The sequence below is a fragment of the Pocillopora verrucosa genome, chromosome 9 (assembly GCF_036669915.1).
Source record: "Pocillopora verrucosa isolate sample1 chromosome 9, ASM3666991v2, whole genome shotgun sequence".
In the NCBI taxonomy this organism is placed as follows: domain Eukaryota; kingdom Metazoa; phylum Cnidaria; class Anthozoa; order Scleractinia; family Pocilloporidae; genus Pocillopora; species Pocillopora verrucosa.
The window spans coordinates 14,511,987-14,536,702 of NC_089320.1; the positions used below are offsets into that span (position 1 = coordinate 14,511,987).

General features: G+C 38.8%; 1 protein-coding gene and 1 long non-coding RNA gene across 2 annotated transcripts; both read left to right on the forward strand.

The window, feature by feature from the left end:
• Window positions 1-649: 649 nt before the first annotated feature.
• Window positions 650-4,902, forward strand: LOC136283564 (uncharacterized). Its single transcript, XM_066172600.1, has 2 exons — window positions 650-705; window positions 3,157-4,902. The coding sequence occupies exon 2, from the start codon at window positions 3,292-3,294 to the stop codon at window positions 4,477-4,479; it is 1,188 nt and encodes a 395-aa protein (XP_066028697.1). The 5' UTR covers window positions 650-705; window positions 3,157-3,291; the 3' UTR covers window positions 4,480-4,902.
• Window positions 4,903-5,920: 1,018 nt separating this feature from the next.
• LOC131768896 (uncharacterized) lies at window positions 5,921-23,700 on the forward strand. The gene is made up of 3 exons (XR_010718785.1): window positions 5,921-6,067; window positions 6,185-6,307; window positions 21,420-23,700. It is a non-coding gene; the product is annotated as an uncharacterized lncRNA (long non-coding RNA).
• The last annotated feature ends 1,016 nt before the right edge of the window (window positions 23,701-24,716 follow it).

Genomic DNA, 24,716 nt, shown 5'->3' on the forward strand with positions numbered 1-24,716 from the left:
AATGGTGTCCACAATTGCAATCACTTGTGGTTATTTCACTTTTGGAATTGTCCTTCTTATGCTGCTTCTCTTGCTGCTGTTACATAACCTGTTTGTGCTCTTCTAGTTCCGGAGAATACCGCCAGGTCCTCGCTTCACAACTGCTCCATTTGTAGCAAATTTATTTTCACTCGATCTTACGACTGAAAACCCCACGGACGCTCTTTAAAGGTAGTTCAAGAACAGAAGTGATGATTTTTTTTCTTTTATTAAGGCTTCCCCTTCGTCTATCGATTTACTTAATGGCCACGTTTGTTCTTAGATTGTATGGAATACGAAATTGAAAAGAATTTTGTGGTTTGTCGTTTGGTCAAAACACCAACAGTGGAGTTTAAGTTGCTTAACACTAATAGATACCTTCCACGCAAGCGCAACAGGGTGAGGCAGAGTTCCTGTGGCGCCCGCGTCTTTGACCGCTGACTGTCCTTGATTTCTGGCCATGACGTGTTAAAGACAATGAAATGAGAGCTAAAAAGCAGGGGAAGGCAAAGAATTTCTACACTTCCGAATTTTTTATCGTACCAACAAAAGGTGTGTGGTGCATCCTTCAATGACGTAAGAGGAAAGATGATTCTAGCGATAAGACCAGGTGGCCGGTAGTATTTGAGACATTTGTTAAACTGTGGTAGCGACGGTTCATCTAGTCTCGTTTGGAGTTCAGCTGAGGTAAGGCAAATATTTATCTATCACTACCCTTGTGTCTGAACGATCAACAAAACTTTATCCAATCTTTATCTAATCAAACTACATGAGTAGGTTGTCAAAATTAAGGCATGGCTTGCGTGTAGATTGAACGAGTATCACGGCTTGGCAGGTGATCAGCGACTATTTTGATGTTGTTGTTGACGGAGAACGACTAATGTGAAATTCACATACTTAGCCTAAAAATGAACGAATTAATGCAATGAAATACAAATTAAATTCAGGCTACCCAATGAATAATTATGAAAACCGTTTGCGCTCGCTGAGCCATAATAAAGCTAATTCTATGAGTTTTCATCTACATTTTAGTCAAAAAGTCGGTCATTCTGTCGCTATTCTCATGATTAGGGCTGCACTATCAACCAAAGTGATCGATTTCCCTCATACAGGCAATCGTTATGATGTAACCCTCTGAGCCCCCATGAGGGACAAGACGAAAAACATCTTTCTCTATTTCTTTACCGAGCTTAAAACCTACCATTTCTCTTGTTCTATTCACAAACATGCCGCTGTCGACATTGCTGATCCTAGCAGTATACAGGAAGCGTGTCATGTGAACTTCGTGATAGACCTCGTTCAGCGTAGAGTCTCTGTGGCTCAGTAGTAGAGCATCAAAGCGAGGAATCCGAAGGTCTGAGGTTCGATTCCTCATGGAGACTCAAAATTTCTTCTTTGTCTCACGCTCGTGACAAGACGAAAAACATCTTTCTTCATTTCTTCACCGAGCTCAAAACTTACCATTTCTCTTATTCTATTTACAATAAATATATCTACAAAAATTGATTCCGAAAATTCTATCTCTCGGTTTGATCTGCTGGTTTCAAAACCACATGTATTTAAAGAAACTGTTTTGTATTCGACAGAAAAAAAGTGAAGGCCTCAGTTTCTGTCATTCTATTATTTACATAACGGATCGACAGAGAAACCGAAAATTGTGGGTTTTATGCAAATTTTGCGAAGATTGCGTAATGAATCCCTTTTTAACCTGCACGACTCCAAGTTCAAAGGTTTTTCTTCTACCTTTGCCCTAATCAAGAGAATTATGGAAAAAAGTGTGGATGTTAAGCTTGCGATTTTTGTTGAAAAAATGATTGAAAAGCGCTTTCCCAGCTTTATCTACATACGGAAATCAAGTCTACAGGAAAACATGCGTTTATCAAAACTGTGCACATTGACAATTCCACATAAAAAGTTAGAGAAAAAAACTGTTTCATAGTTATGCCTTATTTTAAGGCTTTTTTCGGATTGTTCAAGAAACTCAAGTTCTTTCTGAGGCTGGCCTGCAACAACAATCTCTCACTGATTATCAAGAAACTTATTTTCAATTACGTTACATGGGAATCAGATCAATTAGCAAATTTCTGAAACAGCCTCGATGGTTCACGGCAGCGAAAATTTATGTAACAATTGTTTGACCGGCATGTATTTGGATGTTTAGTAAGTATAATATTGTTAGAATTAATTTCTCTAACACGCATTGTTGGTTTGGTTGATCCTTCTTTATTTTCTTTCCTTCTCAAGTTGTTCTAACGGGGACTAGCTTCAATATATTAGGGAAAACTAGAGTCTCTGCTTATAAAGGTGACACTGCGGATGACATTTCTAAGCCGTCAATCTTCTTGTGTCGTCATCGTACCATCTCAACTAGCGAATCACGCTTGACTACGTATTATAGTTCCCACATACTGAGTATGCACCTTAGGGTTGTCTACGCAGTTACAAAATCAATTTCTTCCTTAATTTTCATATCTTTACGGTTGAGATCGGCTAGAACAGAAACGAGATCGACAATATAAAAATTACAAATAACCTTGGTTCAGAGTATTATTTATACCTGAAAGTGTATCTTAAGAGAAAATCAGCTTTAAAGATTGTTACATAACAACATCTTGGTCACAAGAGTTAAAGAAGAAAGGCGCTCACAAGTACCGCCCCCAAATTGCTTTTGGTTGCGAAACATGAGGGGTATCACCTGTTTACCCTTAAATTACCCCTGGGAACACGAAGGTGTCGAACGCGACCTATTACCAGGGAGATTTACTCTTCCTGGACTAACAAATTAAATTATTTAAGAACATGGCTTATCATGAGTTCCATGTCAACCTCACGATCACAACGAAGAAAACGTGATTAAACTCACAAGGAGAACGTGGCCAAACTCAGAAGAAGAACGTGATCAAACTCGACCTTTAAGATAAGACCACCAAGAAGGAGTACGAAGTAATCAACCTACCCTTTTTTATAATTTACATTAAATGACTTAAAATAATATAACATTTACATTCCTTTTCTTTCCAACACAGGAAAACCTTACGATATTGTAGATTACCTATAATTGTAATTTTATCATTTAACAATATTGGACTGCGCCTCAATTACAATTTACTCATCACTTCGCTCTTGGCTTTCTTTTAGATTTCTGTCTTAGATCATTTAAAGAAGGTAATCAATGTCTCATGGCTTTTAGAAGCACGCGTTAACCTGAGAGAAGATAGCGACAGGAAATTCAGCCTCAAGAAATTCATCCTCCACTCGTCTGGGAGTAACTAAATGGAGAAGGAGATCTCTGCATCAGCCAGAATATTCTTGGGAGTCTTTCTTTTTCTCTTGGCTGCGATTGGCATTACTGCTAACACCATTGTTGTTACAGTTCTACGATTTAGGAGTGACTTCAAGAGAAAGACCACGAATGCGATTCTGACCAGCCTTGCTTCTATAGGATTTTTTGGTTGTGCAATAGACATCCCGTTGGCCTTAAGCACAATGGTGGCATCTCCTGCCGAGTTTCATCGACGAAACTTATTACTTGCACAAGCAGCTCTTGGTTCATTCCTCTTTTGGGGCTACATTACGTCCTTCTTCTTGCTAAGCATTGATTTGCATGACACCCTAAGAAGAGCCTTAAATAGGCAGGCTTATCTTTCAACCAAAAGAATATCGATGGTGTTAACACTTGCTGCAATACCTGGTGTTGGAATCTCTGCAATATTTGTCATCAAAGGCAAACACTTTATTCCCTATGTTCCGCTAGACAAAGGGCCCATATTTCTTACGATTATTCGATCTGTATTATTCATAGCTTTGGTAATTTCCATCTCTTCAAATATCTATTATTTTCTTAAAATAAGAAAACTGATTAAGAGTATCTTCAATGATGTTGGTACCAGTTCTTCACGAACGAGGAGGAACCAGAAGTATTTCAAGGGGAGAGACATTTCCTGGACGGTGATCCTAATTATTCTGGTTTTTTGTTTTTCATACCTGCCCTATATGGCATTTTCCATCGTATATGTTAAAGCAGAGGTACGTTGTTCAAACGCCATTGTCATCTGTCAATCGTTCACCTACCTGAAATATGCAGTTAGCTCACTAATTTTTGCAAGAGCTGATGGAAGGTTTCTGAAAGTATTTGTTAACATTGTTCGAAGAGCCGCACGAAAGCAGGAAGAACATCGAAACAAGTCAGAGGACACCAATGCTATCAATAGGAGACAGACCACCACAATTCGTAAGAAAGATTTCTCCGGAAGTAGCAGTGTCCAACACTTAGTATTAGGGGAAGGTATCGAAGAGTTAGCAAAAACTGAGACACTAGAGTCTATGAATCATCCAAATCAGCCACAAACTATTCTGCAAGCAGCTGTAGCAAGCCCACATCAGTATTATCTACCCAAAATTATGATAACAACACCCGAAGGAGGTAGAACCATTTTGTTCAACCAAACCAAATTTCAATAGAGAAGCTTCGATGTGCGAAAGCAGGGGCGTGGACGACGTGTCGGGGTGCTGGGGAAAGTTCAGTAGGATATACCCTTGCCTTGGCTACGCGTTAAGAGGACAGTTGAGCTACTCTTTGTCTTCCCTAACTCATCAGTATTTCCGCCCTTGTTGTCTCTTCTGGTCAAATCGTGAACTTGAGTCCTTCTTCGTCAATAATGCAATTTTATAACTTTTTCAAAAATGACTGAATACATATGCAACGTTATGAAGCGTTGATCATTATTTTGTTAAGTAATTGTCATGTTAACATTGAATATCTTGACGTAGACTGAAAAACTGGAGTAGTCCTGCACCACTCAAAAAAGACGTATCATAGCAAATTCAAACTGATTAAAGTCATCAAATGGCCACTTAAGTTCTAATTAATAAACGATTACTCCATTCGCGCTTGGTGGATATGAGATGATGGCTAGCCAACGAGGCACGTGGGGCTGTGTTGGCTATAATCATCTCATATCCAACAAGCGCGAGTGGAATAATTGCTTCATTAAAAAGGCCCCAAAATATAGATAAATCTTTCCAACTTGGTTTTGTAAAAACAAATGGAATATTACAATGTACAAACACTCTTCGGGATCAACTCTTTTTCAGTCGCACGCATGGTATAGTGGCTCATAACCCATGATAGCTAGGCCAATGAAGACTCTGGAATTGCATTATCTAATGATCCAGTCTTTAATAAGAAGTTTTATGCTAGATTTTCGAACCATGTCGTTTTTTAGAGTGTCTATATAGTCCTAAATATAACTTGAGAATGGTAATAGATAGACTTCATCCGAATAAAGATTTACCCCTTAGGTTCGCCTCTCTTAAAAGCCACGCTTGGCCAGGCAGGTCAGCCTGAAACTAATCTTTCATACCGGTATATAAAGACAAAAATTAATGGTTTTGTGTCACTCAAAATAAATTATTATGCATCTTTTAGAAGTAGTGGGATCTTTTTCGGAAAAGATAAGGCCAGGATCATGCACGAGAAATCTCAAATGATGAGAAAAATTGTATGACTCTTTAGGCTGATGGCGCATGATGAGAGTGTCAATCAAAATGGTGGTTTACACGGATGATATGAAAAATATCGACGCCTGTAACTTTGAAAAAAAAAGTTATACGTTACCGCTATTGTAATCGGTATATACTGTTTGCTATGGATTCTAAAGCGAAACAGTGACACACGCAGACGTGATTCACTGTCACTCAGACTCAAATCCTGTTTGATCAGTCTCTTTCATTTCCTTTGCGTGAAAAAAAAAATCTTTGTTTGTTTATTTTCAAAGTGTATTAGTACATTTGTTTCTTATTGTCGGTCCCAGGCCGTACTGGAAAGTAGCAATGCGGGGCTGAAAAGGCCAGGTTACATAGCTACGTGATTGCATCCCCGCGCGAACACTAGAGTATTTCGAGGAGCCATGCGGCTTCGAAAGTCGTTCAGTGAACTCGATCGATACTTTTGGCTACCTGCAGGCCATGTTCGCCTTCCTGCTACGAAAAATGCAAGCACAAGATGGCCAATAAGACGGTTGTGACGTTTTTTAGGGCAGGACAGGAGGTGTGTGTTGTGAAATCTGACAAGTTGCTACCGTAACTGCCACCTCAGCCTCAAAGTGTCCCCGAAAAACCAAGAAAGAGCGACAAAAAGATGGAATTCGTTTCTTTGCCATTTCAGGTGTCTAAGCAGGAACTATGAGACGCTTCCCTTTGTCGTAAGGACGTGCTGTAGTGGAGAGTCCTCTTCTAGAACTCACAAGGACAGACAATATTTGGATTGTTCGTGGATAGTAGCGATGAGGTGAGCTCTGTTTTCTCATGACGATAATTACCATCCAAATGAGAACTTAACATTTAACCTAAGCATGAAAATTGAATTGATAGCAATTAAATTTCAGGTAATCACTGAGTATTCAACTTTGTCTCTGCACATTCATCATACGAGTTTTTTTCGAGTAACCAACATTTTTTCCCTTCAATAATTTTATTTCTTAGTGACTTAAGTTTTAACCCTTTCACTCTAAAGATCTAAGAATCTACTTTCATCAGTGTTTTTGCCACAACTTTTGATTAATTTCACTTTATTTCTAAACTTTGGTGTTAAATGAAAGATATTCTTAAATTAGTGTAAATTTCTTTCCAATGAATGTATTGAAAAGGGGAGGAGAAATTCGTTTTTGGTCGCTTCTCTTTCTCCATTCCCCTATTCACAATTTTCTTTGATTGAAAACGAAATTCTCTGGACAAGAATTAATGTGATTGCATTTTTGGCAAGAAGATTTTATCTTCTTGCAACAAGATCACATAGAAGGGAATTCTTCTGGTGAGAATGCTTGACATCTAAATATCTTAAGAAGAGATCAGAATTCTTGGTGGTTAAGAGCTCTTCTGGAAAGAGTTTCAATTCCAAATCTCCTGAAAAGTAGAGTAATTTCAGAAATCATTAAATAAGTATTAGAAACTTTGTTAGAAACCAGAATCATCATGGGAATTCTTTTAAACAAACAATATATAGATCTTGATCAGATCTAGAGAGTGTGACTTTAGTTACACAACCCCTTTGAAGACAGGGCATTTTCATACTCATGAGTATAAATTTTGTATTTTGCAAAAGTAGATTATTTCAGGAATTAAAGACTTTTTGCTCTGTCCAGTTATCTTCAATGCAACCAAAGTAATCCTTATGTTGTCTGTCAATATGCAGCTGATCAATTTTAAATAATTTGAGGGTATGCAATATTCCTTGAGTGACAACTTGCTAGCCTCACTTGAAATCATTAAAAAAGAGATCATAAATGGCACAAAGAGCCATAAATAGGAGGTACAGGTGTATGGAAATAATTCTCCTTTCTTACAGAAAAAATTACAATATATAGAAACCGTCACAAGCGAAGTTAAAGGGAAAAAAAAAAACAGTTCACAAGGCTCTGTAGTATTCCTTTGCCTTTAAGAGAAAGAGGGCATACCTAGGGCTAGTACTCCACCAATGAGTACTGCCTTACCCACAATTTCTCTACAGAGAGGTTGCAGTCATAGGTGATGGACACTGTGTTTGTCTTGTTCTTGAAGTTTCTGCTCACGTTTTTGGCCAGAAACAACTCTAGCACACACAACACAGTCTCTCCTGTCTTCTTCTACAGACATTTAATAGTACTGCCTGTTAAGTCTCCTAGCATCCATTACAGAAGGAGGCCTGGAAAGTGGATGGTCAGCAGGAAAACTCTTCCCTTCTAAAAAATGGTGCACAATGGCAATTCTAAAATAAAAGAGTTCTTGGCGTGTCAGCTTTACTTTCTTCAAAATGGTGAAGGAATTTAGCGCACACACACACTTCAAGCCCATAATAGAAAACTTTTTTCAGGCTTTGTTTGACTTGTGTATAACTTTAGAGATCTGCTGAATTTGGTCTGCCAAATCAACTTTGCCCATAAACTCCTTATACTGTAGGCACAAGTGCTCTTCCTCTTGCCTGTCTTCTTGTACAAGGTAGAATTGAAAATTAAAGACAGCTTTTATTGGCTTCAAAAAGCACCCATTGTTTGATTCCCTACCCCACAGGCTTGTTCTTTATATACTGCTTGAACAAGATTCTCCCTTCTTGAAGAACCATTATCTTATCAGTTAAAACCTCCCAGTCAAGTCTATACAGTCTGAGAATTTCTCAAAATACAATTTGAAAATTGCCTGACACAATAAATTTTATTAAAATCAGGGTCCTCCCTGAGGAGGTCTCTAGCATTGTTCACTCAGTGAAGGTACTTCCATTATTGCAAAAAGTGCATCTGGGTCATGATAGAGTTGACATATTTCTTTATGGAGGTGGTTGTCTGTGTTCTAGAACATGTAAGCTCATACATGCAACAACTTTACGATGCCCATGTAAATCATAGTGCTGATGAATGCATTCCTGTGTGACAGGACTCCACTTTCTCTTGTGTTTGCTGAGTTGAGCTGCTACTTGCTGCTCATGGTAGCTATTGGTTTCTGTGAAAAGTAGCTCTTGCATATCAGTGGTAAATATGGCATCAAAAAAATGTTCCTTCCTTACAGTCTACAAGATATCGTTGCTTAGGACCAGGGGATGGTTCTGTAAATTGCCTGCCTGCTACTTTTTAGACTAAGCATTTGGGGATCATGAGGTTGAACTCCACCTACATGTAAAACTATTCCATGACCTCTTTCAGAATTGCCTCACATTGTGCCTCTGAAAGAGTTAATTTGGCTAATTCTCCTTACTTTCACAAGGAGAAAATTTCTCATTAACTTTTTAAAATCAATTCATATATTTGGACGCATTTTATTATATACAAGTACATACAAATATTGTATACACCAAAAAAAAAATCAAAATGTGCCAAACAAGCTCTCTCACCACCAGAGTATGTTATTGTTAGATATTTAAATTGCAAGCAAAACCTCAATAGGGTAATTTTATATTAATTATATCCTTCCTCATTTAAGTAAAATATTTTTTTTAACCTGAGCATTAGGAAGAAAATTGATGCTTAAACTTAAGTGTTGATATCACAAAGTAACTCTAGATTTGGGAAGTAATTGGCTAAATCAAAATAGCTATAATTGAATGTTAAAAGAATATTTCACTACAGTATGGTTGCAAGTGGATAAAGCACCATCCATTTATAAATTATATCAAATACAAGTCTTTCATTATAAATTTGGTGTTATTCTAGATTAAAAACCATACGATTAAAGGCCATAAGAATTCTGTCACTCTAATAGTACATTAGCAGCTTCCCAGATTAAATTCCCTTCGGTACTTGAGGAGTTAAAAAAGCATGAAGACAAAAACACAAGCTCTGTGTGGAGCCAGATTTTTGTGAAAGCTTTATAAATGGGAATAGACTCTCTCATCTCTAAAAGAACTCTAAAAGCGTTCCATGGATAGTTACTGAGTTTGCTACATGCCATGGGAAGCAAGAGGAGTAAAACCTTTGGATGCAAGCACAGGCTTCTATAAACCTTTGATAATCATTAATACTGGTGATCCAGAACCAGGTTTGAATTCCCCTATTAAAAGGGAATGATCAAATGCCTTATGAGAGGTTGGTCAAATGCCTTATAAGCAGCATAATTGATTTTGCATCCTCTGCATTTAGATAGAAAATTAAAGTCAGCATGCTTCAAAGCAATGACAGCATGCAGGGAGCTTTTTAATTTTAGGTGGTCTAAAATGCCACAATGTAGAGCATCACTAGCAACTTTAATTTCATCTGTGGTCATCTTAGGGTTGTAAAATGACCTAGAAATGAGTAATAAATATTTTGTGTACTAATAAATCTACACATAAATAGCCATAAGACCCACATTACTACATGCCAAGAAATAAAAGCAGCTTTTTTCTATCAGCAAAGGGAAAGGACTTTCAACAAATTCATATCTGCAGTAACTATCCTCGCTCTTCAAGCAAAAGTTATATGATGATCAAATAGTATAGCTTGTGATCACAGAACTTACCTCAAAGAAAGTGAGTTCATATTTTTTGCAGGCTTCCATGAGTTTTCTAGGCTCGAATAGCCCTTCCATTTAATAAAATATTTGTTCTAAGTAATAATAAGATAATGAAAATTACATTAATTGAGATCAAACACCTCACGATTGCATGAAGTAAAGTAAAAACCATAGGATAAAGGGATATCAAGACATACAGTATGCTTACCTTTTCTTGTTTTACTCTCCTTGACGCCACTCACTCTACTTCATAAAATCTACCTGATTTTCTCTTCGTCCAGCTTTCTGAATAAAAATTTGCCTTGCTTAAAGTATTCAGCACCTTAGAAAATGAAAAATTTGACAATTTTTTTGAAATTATAATGGAACCTTCCATGCAGGCGCATTAGGGTGAAACATGGTTCTTTGACCACTGACTGTCCTCAATTTCTTGCCATGGGAAAAGTTATCCCCAGGTGATCCCATGGACTTAATTGGAGGGTTGCCATGATGGACAATGCCCCTTTTTCTTTTTCCCAACTTTCCGAAGGCTGTGTTCTTGTTTTGGATAAATGAACAGTTTAATCGAGCCAATTGGAGAAATGATCTCTGTGGTTCCAAATCTAAAGAATTATGCATGCATGCATGCGTCCATCCATACCACAATAATTTATTTGTTAAAGCAGGTTCGTAAACGATGGCAGCAAATGCTGATTGGAACCTGCTACAATTGCTAATAGAAAACTAAGTGAACAAATACAAAAATAAATAGGAAAGAAGTAATAAAATAAAAAAAAAACTTACAAATTATATGACCTACAGAAAGGAAACTGGCCTACTTACATTTACATGTACTTGTACAATTCTGGTGCTCTTCTCTTCATTGCATTGCACTGTCTATTAGGTGATAGAAATGTACCTGTCAACTTTTTGGTAAGCCCCTCATGGGAGCATTGAGTTTGTGAGCATTGTGTATAGGTAGATGGTGTTAAAGATGAATTTATCTTTGGTTATATTTTATATTTTTTCCAGAGAGTGTACTCTTCCGTTTACTACATAGAGTTTAAGGTGCCATTTGATGATGTTGCATCACTTTTTTCTCCTCTACAAAATTTCTGGTACCTTTAAGTTGAAAATGCAGCAGTCTTACTTTCCAACTGGCAAAATGTTTGCTCAAGATGGCTCCAAAGTTAGCACATGAAGGTCTTTCTTTGGATGCCTTGTCAATGGCAAGGACAGGGGATGGGTTGAAAGAAATAACTCGCAACAGTATGATTTTAGCTTTCAAGTTTTCACCCTTTTGATTTTGTTATTTTTATTATCAATATATTTTTTCCTTAAAGAGTAACAGACAAGTTCTTGTTTTCTTGCTGTTATCTGGGGTCCAGTGGTCATTGAAATTTGCAAGGATCTTTACTATTCATCGACTCCAAAAGATGAAACTCCGAACAGATAGGTGAACTGAAATATTTTAGAAGGCACCTTGAAGTTAAAAACCTTGTAATGGAATCAACTTTATTATTTTTATTGTACAACATTCACATTTCAGAGAGGGAAAAGAAAAACAGCGTGTAACTCTCTGTTGTCCTTGTTTTTTGCATGAATGTTATCTATCAGTAATTGTTATTCATTTGGTTTTAAATGTATGTTAAAAAAGAATGGTACTTTGTGTGACATATACTTAAATATATGCATAAATCCCTGATATACAGGGAATAACATGAGTTACATGTACACTGATACTAAATGATACCAGGTAAATAAGAACAAATAGGTGAATAAGTAATATGTATGGTAGGTATATATAGTACAATAAATGTCCTTATAATAAATTCTTAATTCGAGTGACATTAAGAGAAATGCCACTCAGCACAGCTTGGCGCATTTGAGCCCCCAAGGCATGACGACGCAACTCTCTCAGATAGAAAACATTTCCAAAGTTATTTTCTTGTGATAAACAAACATGAGTTTGACCACGAATGCATATTTACTAACTTCACTGGACACACTTGACAAACAAAACGCAGAACTGTTACAGGAACGAACACTCAAAATGAAAAGTCGACAGTCACTTGAAAATTACACAAAACAGACAAAACCTTACCCCCATCGCACAAACAACGAATACCTGCAACTTGAACACTTTTCCCGAGATTAGACTTTAAAATACGACAAATAATAAAAGGTGAACTACATGAGTCAACAAAGCTGAGCGAGCCAATTTTAAGAACAGAAACACTACTTAAAACATACATTGTAAAATCAAAGTCTCTAACTGGAGTTGTCTGTCTGTCTGTGCTTGGTTGTGCTTGTAGGTCTGTACTCTGTGGTGCTTGTAGGTCTGTGCTTGGTGGTGCTTCTCGTGTGTCTGTGGCTGTTTTTGTGTTCTCCTTCAGGTCAGTGTCCTTTCGCCTTTTGTGGTGGTGCCTCACTTTCTCAAGCTCCGGAGGTACAGGAAACATCAATGTCCTTCTTTTGTTTGAAGTACTCCGTATTTTCTACATCCATTGCCTAAAACCCAAATGGAAGTTTAATCTGCCTTTCCGGGCAAGTAGAAGAGTATAAAACACAACCCTTCCATTGTGTTTGACCAATATCCTCGCACACTTCGGAGTTACAGGAAACTTCAACGCCCTTCTCTTGTTTAGTGTACTCCGTATTTTCTTCATCCGTTCCTTGAAAAGCAAATGAAGGCTCAATCTACCTTTCTTGAAGAGTAGATTAAGGAACATAAAAATAATGTGCCATTGTGTCCTGACCAATATCCTCCCATACCTCGGAGTTGCAGGCAACGCTAACGTCCTTCTCTTGTTCAGAGTACTTCATATTTTCTGCATCCATTACCTAAAGCCCAAATGAAGGCTTCATTTACCTTTCTTGAAAAGTAAAGGATTGTTAAACACAAACGTTCCATTGTGTTCCACCTCAGAGTTACAGGAAACTTCAAAGTGCTTCTCTTGTTCAGAGTACTTCGTATTTTCTACGTCCTTTCTTTGAAAACCAAATGGAGGCTCAATCTACCTTTCTTGAGAAGAAGAAGAGTTACAGGAAATCTCAAAGTCCTTTTCTTCCCCAGCGTGCTCAGTAGCTAACGGAGCTTTCTTATGAAGAAAAGGGCGGAGGGATTCGGTATCCAATCCCTAACAACCCAATGGAGGGAAGATAAGCTTGAGAGGTTATGCAATTGTCAGGTTTCTTTGATGAGTTTGATTTTTATGGATCCCAGATTAAAATACACAACTTTGTCAATTTCACTCTCGGCGATGTGCAGAACAGCATCATTGATTTCTTCTCCAGCAGCCATATTCTCCCGTTATATCGTCACAATGACCTTTAAAATATTAGTGGCAGTCACCCTCTAGTTCTCAAGCCATAAGTCGCCTGGTGCATTGAAACATTTGGGAAAAAATATCTTTAGGCACATGTAGATGGATAACGAATTCCACCAACTCCTCATCAACGGCCAACATAGCTGGTCCACTGACAGCTCGTTTCTTCTCAGGGACGTATTACAGGGTCTCCATTAGTAGAGTCACGGCGCTGGTTTCTGTAGTGGTCCATACCTGTATTCTCCAAGGCGCCTATTCTAATGCCAGCTTTGATGGTTTGGTTTAGGGATGTACAGATGTTGATAATGTCAAAAAACTTCCATTTCTTTCTTTTCCATGTCCCATTCCTGCTTTACTTTTTTTTCTCTCTTTTTATTTTTGCTGCATTTGTTTTAGCTGTCTTAAGGGAAGGAAAGAGCAGTAGTTCTAAACAACTTTGAGTTACCCCTTGAAATAATTACTGAGAAGTTTTCGTAGTTACACGTACTTAATGAACAATTATATCTTTCAGTAATGATTATTGTTCATTAAGTTATTGAATGTATATTAACAAAGCACGGTACTCTATGTGGCCTATATTTGTATACATGCATATATCCCCGATATTCAGGGAAAACACGAGTTACATGTACATTGGTATTACCTATTACCAGCTAACTAAGAATAAATATGAAAGGAAGTAATATATAAGATCAGTAAGGACATAAAATGAGGAATATATGAATAGAAAAAAAGTGAAAATTAAAAAGTAACCTGATGCAGTAAAGCAAAAAAGCAGATTAAACAGATCCTTTCATCTCGCAGTTTCATGCCGCATCGACTGGAGTAATTGCCAGTATTTACACCATTTTGCCTTCTCCATTGATAGTCTTTTTATTAATTTTGTTACTTCTTGGTGTAATTACTTGCACATGCTGTTGAAGGGAAGGTTACATGTTGTTTTCCAACACCTCTCTTATTGGGCGGGGGCTGTCTACTCTTTGTGCTCTTCTGGAGGTATGTTCCATAACTTTATCCAGATAGGGAAGGCAATCTCTTTTACGGGTAGATTTGTAGTTCTTGAGGATGTCAATTGCTTCTTCCTTTTTGTTATTCCCATTGTTGTCTGCTGTTGTGGTCTTTGGTTGCTTTAGTTTTTAAATGCATTTACGATTTTAACCTTTAATTAACCCCAAAATTGCAAGGAGGAGACTGTGTAAAAGAAACACACCAGCTAGAAAGAGTTTAGTTTGAAAAGAGCACTTATACTTCAAATCATACCATAAACCGGTGTACATCAGGTGATGTTAGTTATCTCTAAAGCAGAAGAAGGATAAGAAGTGCGCCAAATAAATATTCCATGTACTTGTGTTGTCTAAGATTTCGTATCCACTCTGCAGGGATACTTTTCCCACAATAAGTTTGGCTATGTGAACTCTCTCTACTTTGGTGGGGCACCTGATGTAGCGCTTGAGGTGTACAGGGTTTTCTTATCCCCTATGGAAGGATAATTTCCCACGATAAGTTTGGCTATGTGAACTATCTCTGCTTTGGTGGGGCACCTGGTGTAGTGCTCGAAGTGTCTAAGATTTTCTTACACCCTCGGGAGGGATACTTTCCCACAATGAGTTTTGCTGTGTGAACTCTTTGCTTTGATGGAGGGCCTGGTGTAGTGGAGGATGGTAATATACCTTTCTCTTATAAAATCAGTTTGAAGATTAGTGCTCATTTGTCCAGTCTTTAGACCATCATGAACAAATGCTGAAAATGGGAAAGAAATGCATCAAAGTTTAATTAAATTTGGAGTTGGAGGTGGGAACAAAACATAAATCTTCAAGATAACAGTTATTGAACAACTGTGATGGTCGAATCCTAATACTCAAACACATACAGTTGAACCTTTCCACAACAGCCACCTTGAGGACAGAAGAAAGTGGCTGTTATTATTCTTATAAAACGTCAGAAATTTACCTTAGTGAAATTAACATAAACATTCGTTTTTCTAGGTTTATATACCATATAAAACACTCGAAAAATAAAAGCGCTATCGCTTTATTGAACAACTGGGACGGTTGAATCCTATACTCAAACACATACAGTTGAACCTTTCCACAACGGCCACCTTGAGGACAGAAGAAAGTGGCTGTTATTATTCTTATAAAACGTCAGAAATGTACTATAGTAAAATTTAGATAAACATTCGTTTTTCTAGTTTTCTATACCATATAAAACACTCGAAAAATGAAAGCGCTATCGCCCTATGTAATAACAACGTTTGATTTGCAAAACATATTTTTTAAAGATTTATATTAAGTACAAATAGAATCATTATTTAGTCATACAAGTTTCATTTTTCCAGAGAATGTCCTGTCCTGAAGCATAACTGGAACATGATCATGCCTGATGGCAATACAAAAACTACGAGTGACCACGAGTGACCACGCAACCACGAGGTCCGGGATGTTCTCGACGCGCATGATACTTCTTGGTTGAGCGGGTATATCTTTGGCCGATTGCTCTTGTTCGCACTCAGTTGGTTTGTTTCCGCCGGTTTCCGCCTCACCCACAGTCGAATTGCTTAGGAAAGATTAGCGAAATCCCAGTTCTCCCAATCTGGATCCGTTTGAAAGAGATCCCCATGGGTGGCTGGCAATTTGTCTCGCATCATGGACACCACCCCATTGACTTGCGAGTTTCTTTAGCGTCTGCAAAGCCAGCACGCAATACGTTAATTTTTCGCTAAATTCGATAATTTTCTTTGGATTTGCGTTTGGTAATGAAGGGATTTCCAAAATTTCTCTACTGTATGCTTTCACGATCTCGGACTCTTTACCGTTCTTTTCTGTTAGGATGCTCTTCGCGCGATTTTATCCCGGTGACTTGAAGGGTAACGCCTCTATTGTTCGTTTTACTTTGGAGTCGAGCAGTTCTCGTAGGTAGGAGAATTTCGTTATCGATGCGACGCTTGTTTTATCGATGGTTTCGGTAAACTGTCCCCAAAGTCGTGGCCAGTCCATGAATGTGCCGTCAAATTTCGATATCACCAGTTTCGGTAACGTAGCTTGGATGTCGCTGACGTGTGGGTGTGAAGCGGGTGTTGGCTAGTCTGCGTAGCCTGGAGCTCCATTTGGAATTCCAGCTTGGTTTTGTGAAGTTTTCCTCGAATTGCAGTTTCTCTTCTTGAGCGAGAACTTCTGCTTCCTTTTTTCAATCATACAGTCACTTGCGTACTTTCACAACTTCGTTGTCTGCTTCTTCAAACTTCGCGTCCAGGTGGTCGTCCCACGTTTGAATCTCGGTGATCTCCTCTTTGGCCGCTAATATTTTGGCTTCTACGTGGAGTCGCATCCGATCAATTTCTGCTGTTATGGCCCTAACACTCGCAAGCTGCCTCTCAATTGCTTCGGGCTTCCCTGCTTCTAAAACGGCGTTCGTCTTTGCCACTGTCATGTCGAGTTACGTAACTTTGATTTCCAAAGTTTCCACTGTCACCTCCATATCGTCGAGAAAATTCAGGAAGCAAAATTATACTCACTCAATTTGGTCCTAACTGTTTTCCTTCAGAATTGTCCCGTCGGAGGTGCCAAGTTTCGTAAACTTTGCCCTGTTTACTAAGGATAGAATCCTAACGAACTAAACTCAATCAATAGACTCGATTGAGCTCGACTGTTTAATTTCGGAATTTATTTCTAATGATTGGCTCATTTCCAATTCACGTGGCACGTCACGCACTGTTTGATCTTTGTGCGTGATTCTTCGTGAACTTTATCACCAACGAAATATGGATCGCAGTGGTGACAGTATCAAAGTGGTATCTTTTGTGCGTTGCTATCATGCTTATATGGACATATGGGAACCTGAGTTTGGCGAGAAAAGACAACTTAAGCGTGAACCAAACAACATCGAAGATGTGCTGTGGCTGTAGTGCGAGAGAAAGCTGGTATCGCAGGAAATGCAGACCACACAGAGCGCAAGATTGATGTTCATCCAAACCAAGCGACAGCTAATGATGAAGTTACTGAAAGTGTACCGAGTTTAAGGGCGTGTGCGGTGACAAAATCTTTGAAGCGAGGAACAAACTCTGGGCATTTAGAAGTGATTGGAAAAAAAGTTAACAGAGGGACAGGATATGGTTTCGAGATACCTTGTGTCTATCAATTTACTGGCGACAGGAGTTCGTGCAAATGGCTAAAGCAAAGACTGAAAATTGCGGCAATGAAGTCCAATTTTGATATGACATGTGCCAGAGCGCATTTTCTTTTAATTTCCCGATTATGTACCACAGTAATCCAAATGTAATCCAAAGTTTAAAAACATAAATGCATATAGCTTTCAATAGATCAAGAGGACGTGACCTGGAAACCCATCAAAGTGCATTGTAAGCTGTGGTGTGATATCAAGCTGTTTTGCTTGTGCGACTTGTTCTGATATCGCAAACAAGAGGTCAGGGGGAAAACGCGGAGTGTGGAAATAGGTAATCAATTATTAATATTATTAATATAGTTATATTAATAATCCGTCCGAGCCATGCATCATTGCATTTTCATTGCTAAATCGTACAATCCTGCAGTGTTTTCTGTAGACATAGAGAACTGTAACGAAAAGGTAAATATAATAATTCAATGCTTGTAGAATTATTGTGAATAAAACGACATTCACAATCAGTCCAAAGGCTTTTAGCATTTCCCTCTGGCCTTCGTCAAGGGAGTGGTAGGTGCTGAGGTCGATATGTACACGGCCGTCAAAAACAGGGTTTTTTCTCATGATATGTACAGGACCGGGATGGTAATAAGTGTTGGCAAAGTCTGCGCTGTGCACCAACGCTCCTGTGCTCTCGTCCTTGCGTACCACCCGATGGTCGAAGTGCTTGACGACGGTGTTGTGTGGTGGCTGACGAGATTTTTCGGAAAAATTGTCGCCGCAACCATAGCATTTTTTCATACTTTTCGGCAAGGCCACGCGGTAATATGAATGCGGCGACAATCCCGAGCGCCACGCTCCTGCTGCTGCCGATGGACCTGATGGAATAGACAAGGACCGATGAGGGGGTGCCGCTTGGAAACGAGCTTGTGGTGTGTGAGCTTGAAATGTTGACGCGTATGGATTATGAAAACGTCCTCCATTGAAAGGAAAGCCTGGTGGATTATACACAGCTGGGTACAATTGACTCAGCTGTGCTTGATGAGTGGCAACACTTGGCTGGCTCGGTGCGAGAAACAATTCATGTAATTATGCAACATCCGGGTAGTTTTCACATTCATTTGCCCCAATACTTGGCGCGGGTGGCAAGGGGTTTCGTGGGAGCGCCATACTGGTTGTTTGTTTGCAGCGTCTACTTCTTGGCTGTCGTTCTACCTTCCTGCCTCTTCCAGCTGGCATTCCAAAGGTGATGGCTTTGCTGTAGTTAAGCCTACCAGTCTTACGCTTGTTAGCCACCAGCCACTTCAAATATGCCTCAAGGGTTCCTCTTTTTAATGACGCAGCGACAGCATGAGCACGCAAATAGGACGCGGAGTACCCTTGGCAGTCCTTACAGGCTACCTTTCCGTTAGGGTACACGACGATTATTGTAAACTTCGAGACGTAATTTCTTGATTCCTTTTATTGATTCGTACTTACTACAACAACATCTAATTCGTATCGTAAAAACCTAAACTTCGTAACTTCGCATAACCACTCGTCTTCGCTTCGAAAAGGTACTGATCAAAATCTATTATGTACATGTGATTATATTACTTGGCTGGCGTGTCCGTCAATCAACAAAATCACTTCTGCACTGTTCAAACAAAGCAATATCTCTCGTTACGTAATTGTTCTCGCGTGGGACGTCTCAATGTTTCTTACAACGATGATATGCGGCTTCGTGGGCTTTGATTTTGAGGGAATGATGAGGGTGTCTTATGCTGAGGCTGCCAGTAACTCTGTTACTTTTCCTTCCTTTAACAATGCTTCTCCTTTGTGCGCAATGAGCTATAAAACGTCTGGGATAATCCAGTCTACCTCAGCAGAAAGAATCTGCTGGAAAACAGCAGACTCGCCTTCCACTAACTTTTTGTTCACAGAGGCTACACTGTTAGGAGAAGTTTCTTGAAGACCAAGGTGGTGAACGCGCAAGAGGGCTTCTTTTCTCTGGTCGTTTGTCATCTTGGCCCATTTGTCGCCTGTGACAACTAGGTGGCGGAACTCTGGACGAAGTTGGTACTCTCCTTTGTCCAATACAGCCAACTCCATTTCTTGCCCCAGGCTATTCACTAATTTCTCGAGGGTCTTTACTAGGGTGTATTCGTCAATTTTGGCAGATCCGCGTTCACCCTTTACGCAGTCCTGAAGGACACCGTTTTTGCGTTCAGATCGATTGGTTGTGAATTTGTCTGGTGGGCAACCGAGGCCAGCTCTATGACGGACGGTACTAATAACGCTGCGTATGAATCCTTCGGTTTTTTTTTAGCCAAACCAAGCTTGGAAGGCTTTTCCATTTGAGTGGAACGATGATCACTTTTCCTCCAGACTTTCAAATAGGCCAATAAATTGTTCTGCACTTCCTGCTTCTGACAGTCCACTCTCAAAAATGCTGCCTATCTTTCTTCCAAAAATATTATCCATTATACTCTGCTTACTCTCTCCTTTAATGTCCATAGACACAAAGTTTGTGTCTATATTTTTGTGAAGGTGGATTTCGCAAAGCAGACGAGTAGCTCTTTCGTAGGTTTCGTTAAAACCCAACACCTTTTCGTCATCTGTCCCGAAAGCCATTAGATTCTTCAGTTTCAAGAGACTTCAGGGTCCCACTAAAGAGCGAATACGTGGATTGTGTCTTCTTTTCGTGTAGAAGCACTGGGCCAATCATTGTTGGGTGTTTACCGTCTTCCCTGCGAAGAACTATGAGATGCTGGTATGAGAGCGGTGTGACATTGTATGGACCAAAATCAAACGTTGGGTCCACGGTTAAAGGCCGATACTCCACCGGATTACAGCAGAATCGCTTCAGATCATCCAGCTGTCTGTTCGTTCCCACGACGCAAAAAGGCTCAGCTCCAACTCTGACTCACAAATAAATGCAGTCTTTGGGTCCCTTCCTTGGATCTTGCTCTCATTTAGTAACATATACCACGGGTCAGAGGGTCTTCCTGCGTCTGACATGTTTTTAGGGTAACTTCCTTTGCTGATAGCTTTACGCCTTGCTATATCTTTTACTTGTTGTCGATTTCGCGGGACCTGACCTAATCCTACACAGGATTGTAGACCACCAAGGCCATCTGTTTATTACGTGATGGAGGGCTTCTTTAGGTTTCATTTCCCCTGCGACAATTTTCAGCTGATCTCTTGTGCGAACATATGGCATCTTTTTTTTCTTGGAATTCCCTTGAGGCATTTTCGGAATAGGATGTTCTTGGCCACTCTGGAAGGTGTACTGTACAAGACAGTATCTGTGCAGTTGTCCTCCAGGGACTGCAACGAAAACTAAATAGTGAGACTACAGACATTTTCAATCCAGCACACTTTCAATGCACACTGGTTTACAGTACTCTACTTTCTGAAATGTATCATTTTTTATTAAGACGTTTGACTCCTGACAATATAAAAAATCTCCCTTAAACTTAAGTCCATACAAGTGATGGAGAGGTTACAGAGGAGAACTTAAAAAAAAGGTTGTCGCGCCTAAATCAAGTTTCCATGAACGGCAGAGACAGCCCCTAGGGTTATTTATATAAAAAATATTTCTATACATTATTTTTTACAGTCATATACCTTTCCATTACATTCGCAGCTTTTTATACCTCAAATAAATGCTTTAGGGGCTTAGGTAAAACTCCACCTTGAAAACCCGGCGTTTAATCGAGAAATACGAAATATATGATTTTAAACAGAGATCGTTTTAAAACGACATGTTGTGTAAGTTATACTACAGATTAATATTATTATTATATCACAGATTAATATTACAGATTAACGACTACCGTCCAAAAAATAAATATATTTCACTCACGGAAAAGGATATCGATCCTCTTTTAAGTCGTTGTCGTGTTTCAGCATGTAGTATTCCCTCTTTAATGTTGCCACATCTGGGTCGCTTGACCCCGCTCAGTCACTTGAGCAGAATTGTCATCCATCCATTCTACGCTAAAATATAATTTTTCGTTGCTGTTATTTCTCCAGTTCCCCACGTCGTCGTTGGAAGAGCTTCAAGATCTACTACTGTGTGAAATAAAGCGTATTGCGGTGCTGAAATCATACGATACGGACCCGTATTCTTCGATAATACGGACATACCCGGACGTACCGTGTTCCAAGACACTCGACGTGTCCACCGAGTGTCAGGAACTTTATTCGTTCCGATTCGGACTTAACCCGTGGCATGGAAAATCCGATGTCAGGATACCTCATTGAAACGCGGCGTGTGGAGACCCGGAAATTTCCTTATACTTTCAGATTTGCCGCAAATAATGGCGTACCGTATACGAGCGCGCGGTCAGTAAAATTGCGTCTTTTTTTTCGTGTCTTTCTAAAAATTGTCTTTTCCACTTTGAGAACAGTTTCACTGGGTATTCTTGTCCCGAAATTCCACGGTACTAGACGAATCGATCTGCACTCTGGAACCCGATTTTCCTCATTTTTTCCCACGATACGACGAGAATCGCGTAGTATTCAAGAACCCGAAATTCCACGGTACTAGACAAATTGGTCTGTATTCTAGATTTTGATATTCCACGGTACGAGAAATTTCACTCGGAATTCTTGATCCACACTACATACCATCAGGTTTTCTTGGAAAAGCAACGAATTCTCCCGATAATTTTGCACCCTCTTACTAGTGTGTTCTTTCACAGAAGTACCTTGTGCCTTGATTACCTTGGATTCCCCTTCCCTACCAACGATTTATAAACACATATTTCACAACTAAGAAAAAACTTTATTGGACAACAAAATTGTCAAATATTGCAAGACAAAATGCCTTTTCACAAACTTTGTTTGAGATAATTCTTGTACCCATACAAAAACATTCTTAAACGTTCTTAACCACTAATAAGTTACACATCATTCCAAAAAGTTACAAGATAAGGATATTTTACTCAGAACCTTTACTCTAAAACAATAAATTATTTTCATATGTAATAAATAATCCTCAAAATGGCCAATTTACAGAATCTATTTCATCATGTGATGACTAACAACTAAGTTTAACATTATGCACAAAAAGGGAAAAAAATTATAGATTGTGTGTAATAATTAAATATACTAAGCTAAAAGTGCTTAATGCTTGAAATAGGTGCAAGCAACATTTTCAGTATCTACATAAATCATTACACCACGACAATAATTCTGGTATGATAAAAAGACATTTTTCCATCAGTCAGATGTGAAGACAAGAATAACAATAAGAAATGTATATACTCTAATATTAGAGAGTAATAAAATTTTATCAAAAACTACAATAAATTCTAAGCAAGTCATACCATGTTAACAACTTAGTGGCCTCTGGTTATTTAATGAGCTCGAAAGTGCCTGTTTAAAGCCAATTCTTCAACTTAAAAGTTGTTTGAAGAGCATAATAATTCAAGAAGGTTGTTTGAAATCATTCCAATAAAATTAACTGTGGCATATCCAAAACTGTAGCATTCTTTACAAAAGTCTTCAGGACATCCAATACTACTTCAACAATAAATGGAGTTGATCGCCACAAAATTCTATATTATTTAAGGATTCTTCCCATAGATTGAACTGTTTGCGATAGCTGGCAGATTATGTTCCAATCAAAGTGAGAGAGAGAGAGGGAGAGAGAGAGAAAGCGCTAGACGAAACAGCACTTTTGTAACGTTGATGTGGCACTTTCGCAACGTTAAGTGGCACTTTTGCACCCCTCAAGTGACACTTTTGTAACTAGTGGCACAATTCTAACGTACCTTATGGCACTTTTCTAACTTCACGTGGCACTTTGTTAACCTTGCATGGCACTTTTGCACCCCTCAAGTGACACTTTTGTAACTAGTGGCACAATTCTAACGTACCTTATGGCACTTTTCTAACTTCACGTGGCACTTTGTTAACCTTGCATGGCACTTTTGTACCATTGTGGCACTTTGGCACCTTTATGGCACTTTGGCAACTTTCATGTGCCACTTTGGGAAAGTCAGGGTTACATGTTATTATTTCTGTTATTATTTTCAGAACATAACCTTCATAGTGTTGTCAAATCTGCAACCTCTTTTCATGGTTTACACACTTTATAATACACAGTAGGAATATCACAAAATGCTCAAATATAGAGTGAAACACAAGGTGCAGGAGAGAGGTTTGAATACCAAGAATTGGCATCATTTGTATGGCAATTTCACAACTCGTTATCGTTTTTATAACGCGCGCACCAGTGTCGTTTATCGGCGCTCTATTAACTTTGATAGTTGACTTGGGCCTCCTTCCCTTGTCAACTATCAACAAATAAAAACCACGGGTTTGCCGTCTTATTGTTAAATAGTCATGAATGACATGGAAAGAATACAAGCTGAATTTGATTTTTTTCTGGGTTGAGAAACGCGCCAACCACAGAATACAGCATTTTAAATGTGCCATGTTCAATATGAGTTTTAGGAAGAGGCTTGTAATAGTTCATAAAATTTCTGCTTAAAAATTGCAAGAAGACTACATCACTTTATTTCTGAAATTTCATCCTAACGGGAGATGTATCTTCGTGTATTGCACTGAGAACCACCCACGACATTCAAGAACATTGAACTACAAGAGTCAATCTTCAAAAAGCAACATTTAATAAAATATAAGACGACAAAAAGAACAAGACTAGCTGCCAGAAAATTAAAGCTAGAATGCTTTCAACTTTGGATAAAATAAAGAACATTTTCACGCGTAGAAGCACAATTTGAGTCTGCAACATTTACCTCTCACATGGTAAGACTGAGAAACACTTGTGTATGCAGCAATATTTCCCAGTTTAGCCAGGCCTTTAAACAGCAACAAGCAAGAATTCTCTAGTTAAAAATTGAAATAGTATCAAACGCGAATCCTTTCGTTTCCTTCCATTATTCTTCACAAATAACGTCTGTTGAACCTCAACTAAAGACTGTCATTCATATTGTCTTAGAATATGCAGTCCTTAAACAACCAGGACTAGGCGTGAAAATTAGACCATTCCCTCACTCGTAAGAAAACTTTGAACATCTAGACATACTCCTAATTACACTGTAGAAACATTTAGCCAAGCCAATCTCAGCTTCACAGGAATCAGAGGAAAAACATGATAGTAATTTCACTAACTTTTACACTGCTAAGAGAGAGTACAGGGCATCTCTAATGCAAGTTAAGAGTCAACAAGCACCTACAGTTTTGCTTTCTGTCGTAGTTTTTCTCTCTTCTGTTTTCGTTCATACTTCAGTCGGTTTACCACCTGAGTGACTGTGAAGACGGTAACCATTTCTTTACCCTCGCTGTCGTTTTGCAATT

What these genes read in the sequence shown, in the direction of transcription:
- LOC136283564 (XM_066172600.1), top strand. Translation starts at nt 3,292, where the DNA reads ATGGAGAAGGAGATCTCTGCATCAGCCAGAATATTCTTGGGAGTCTTT.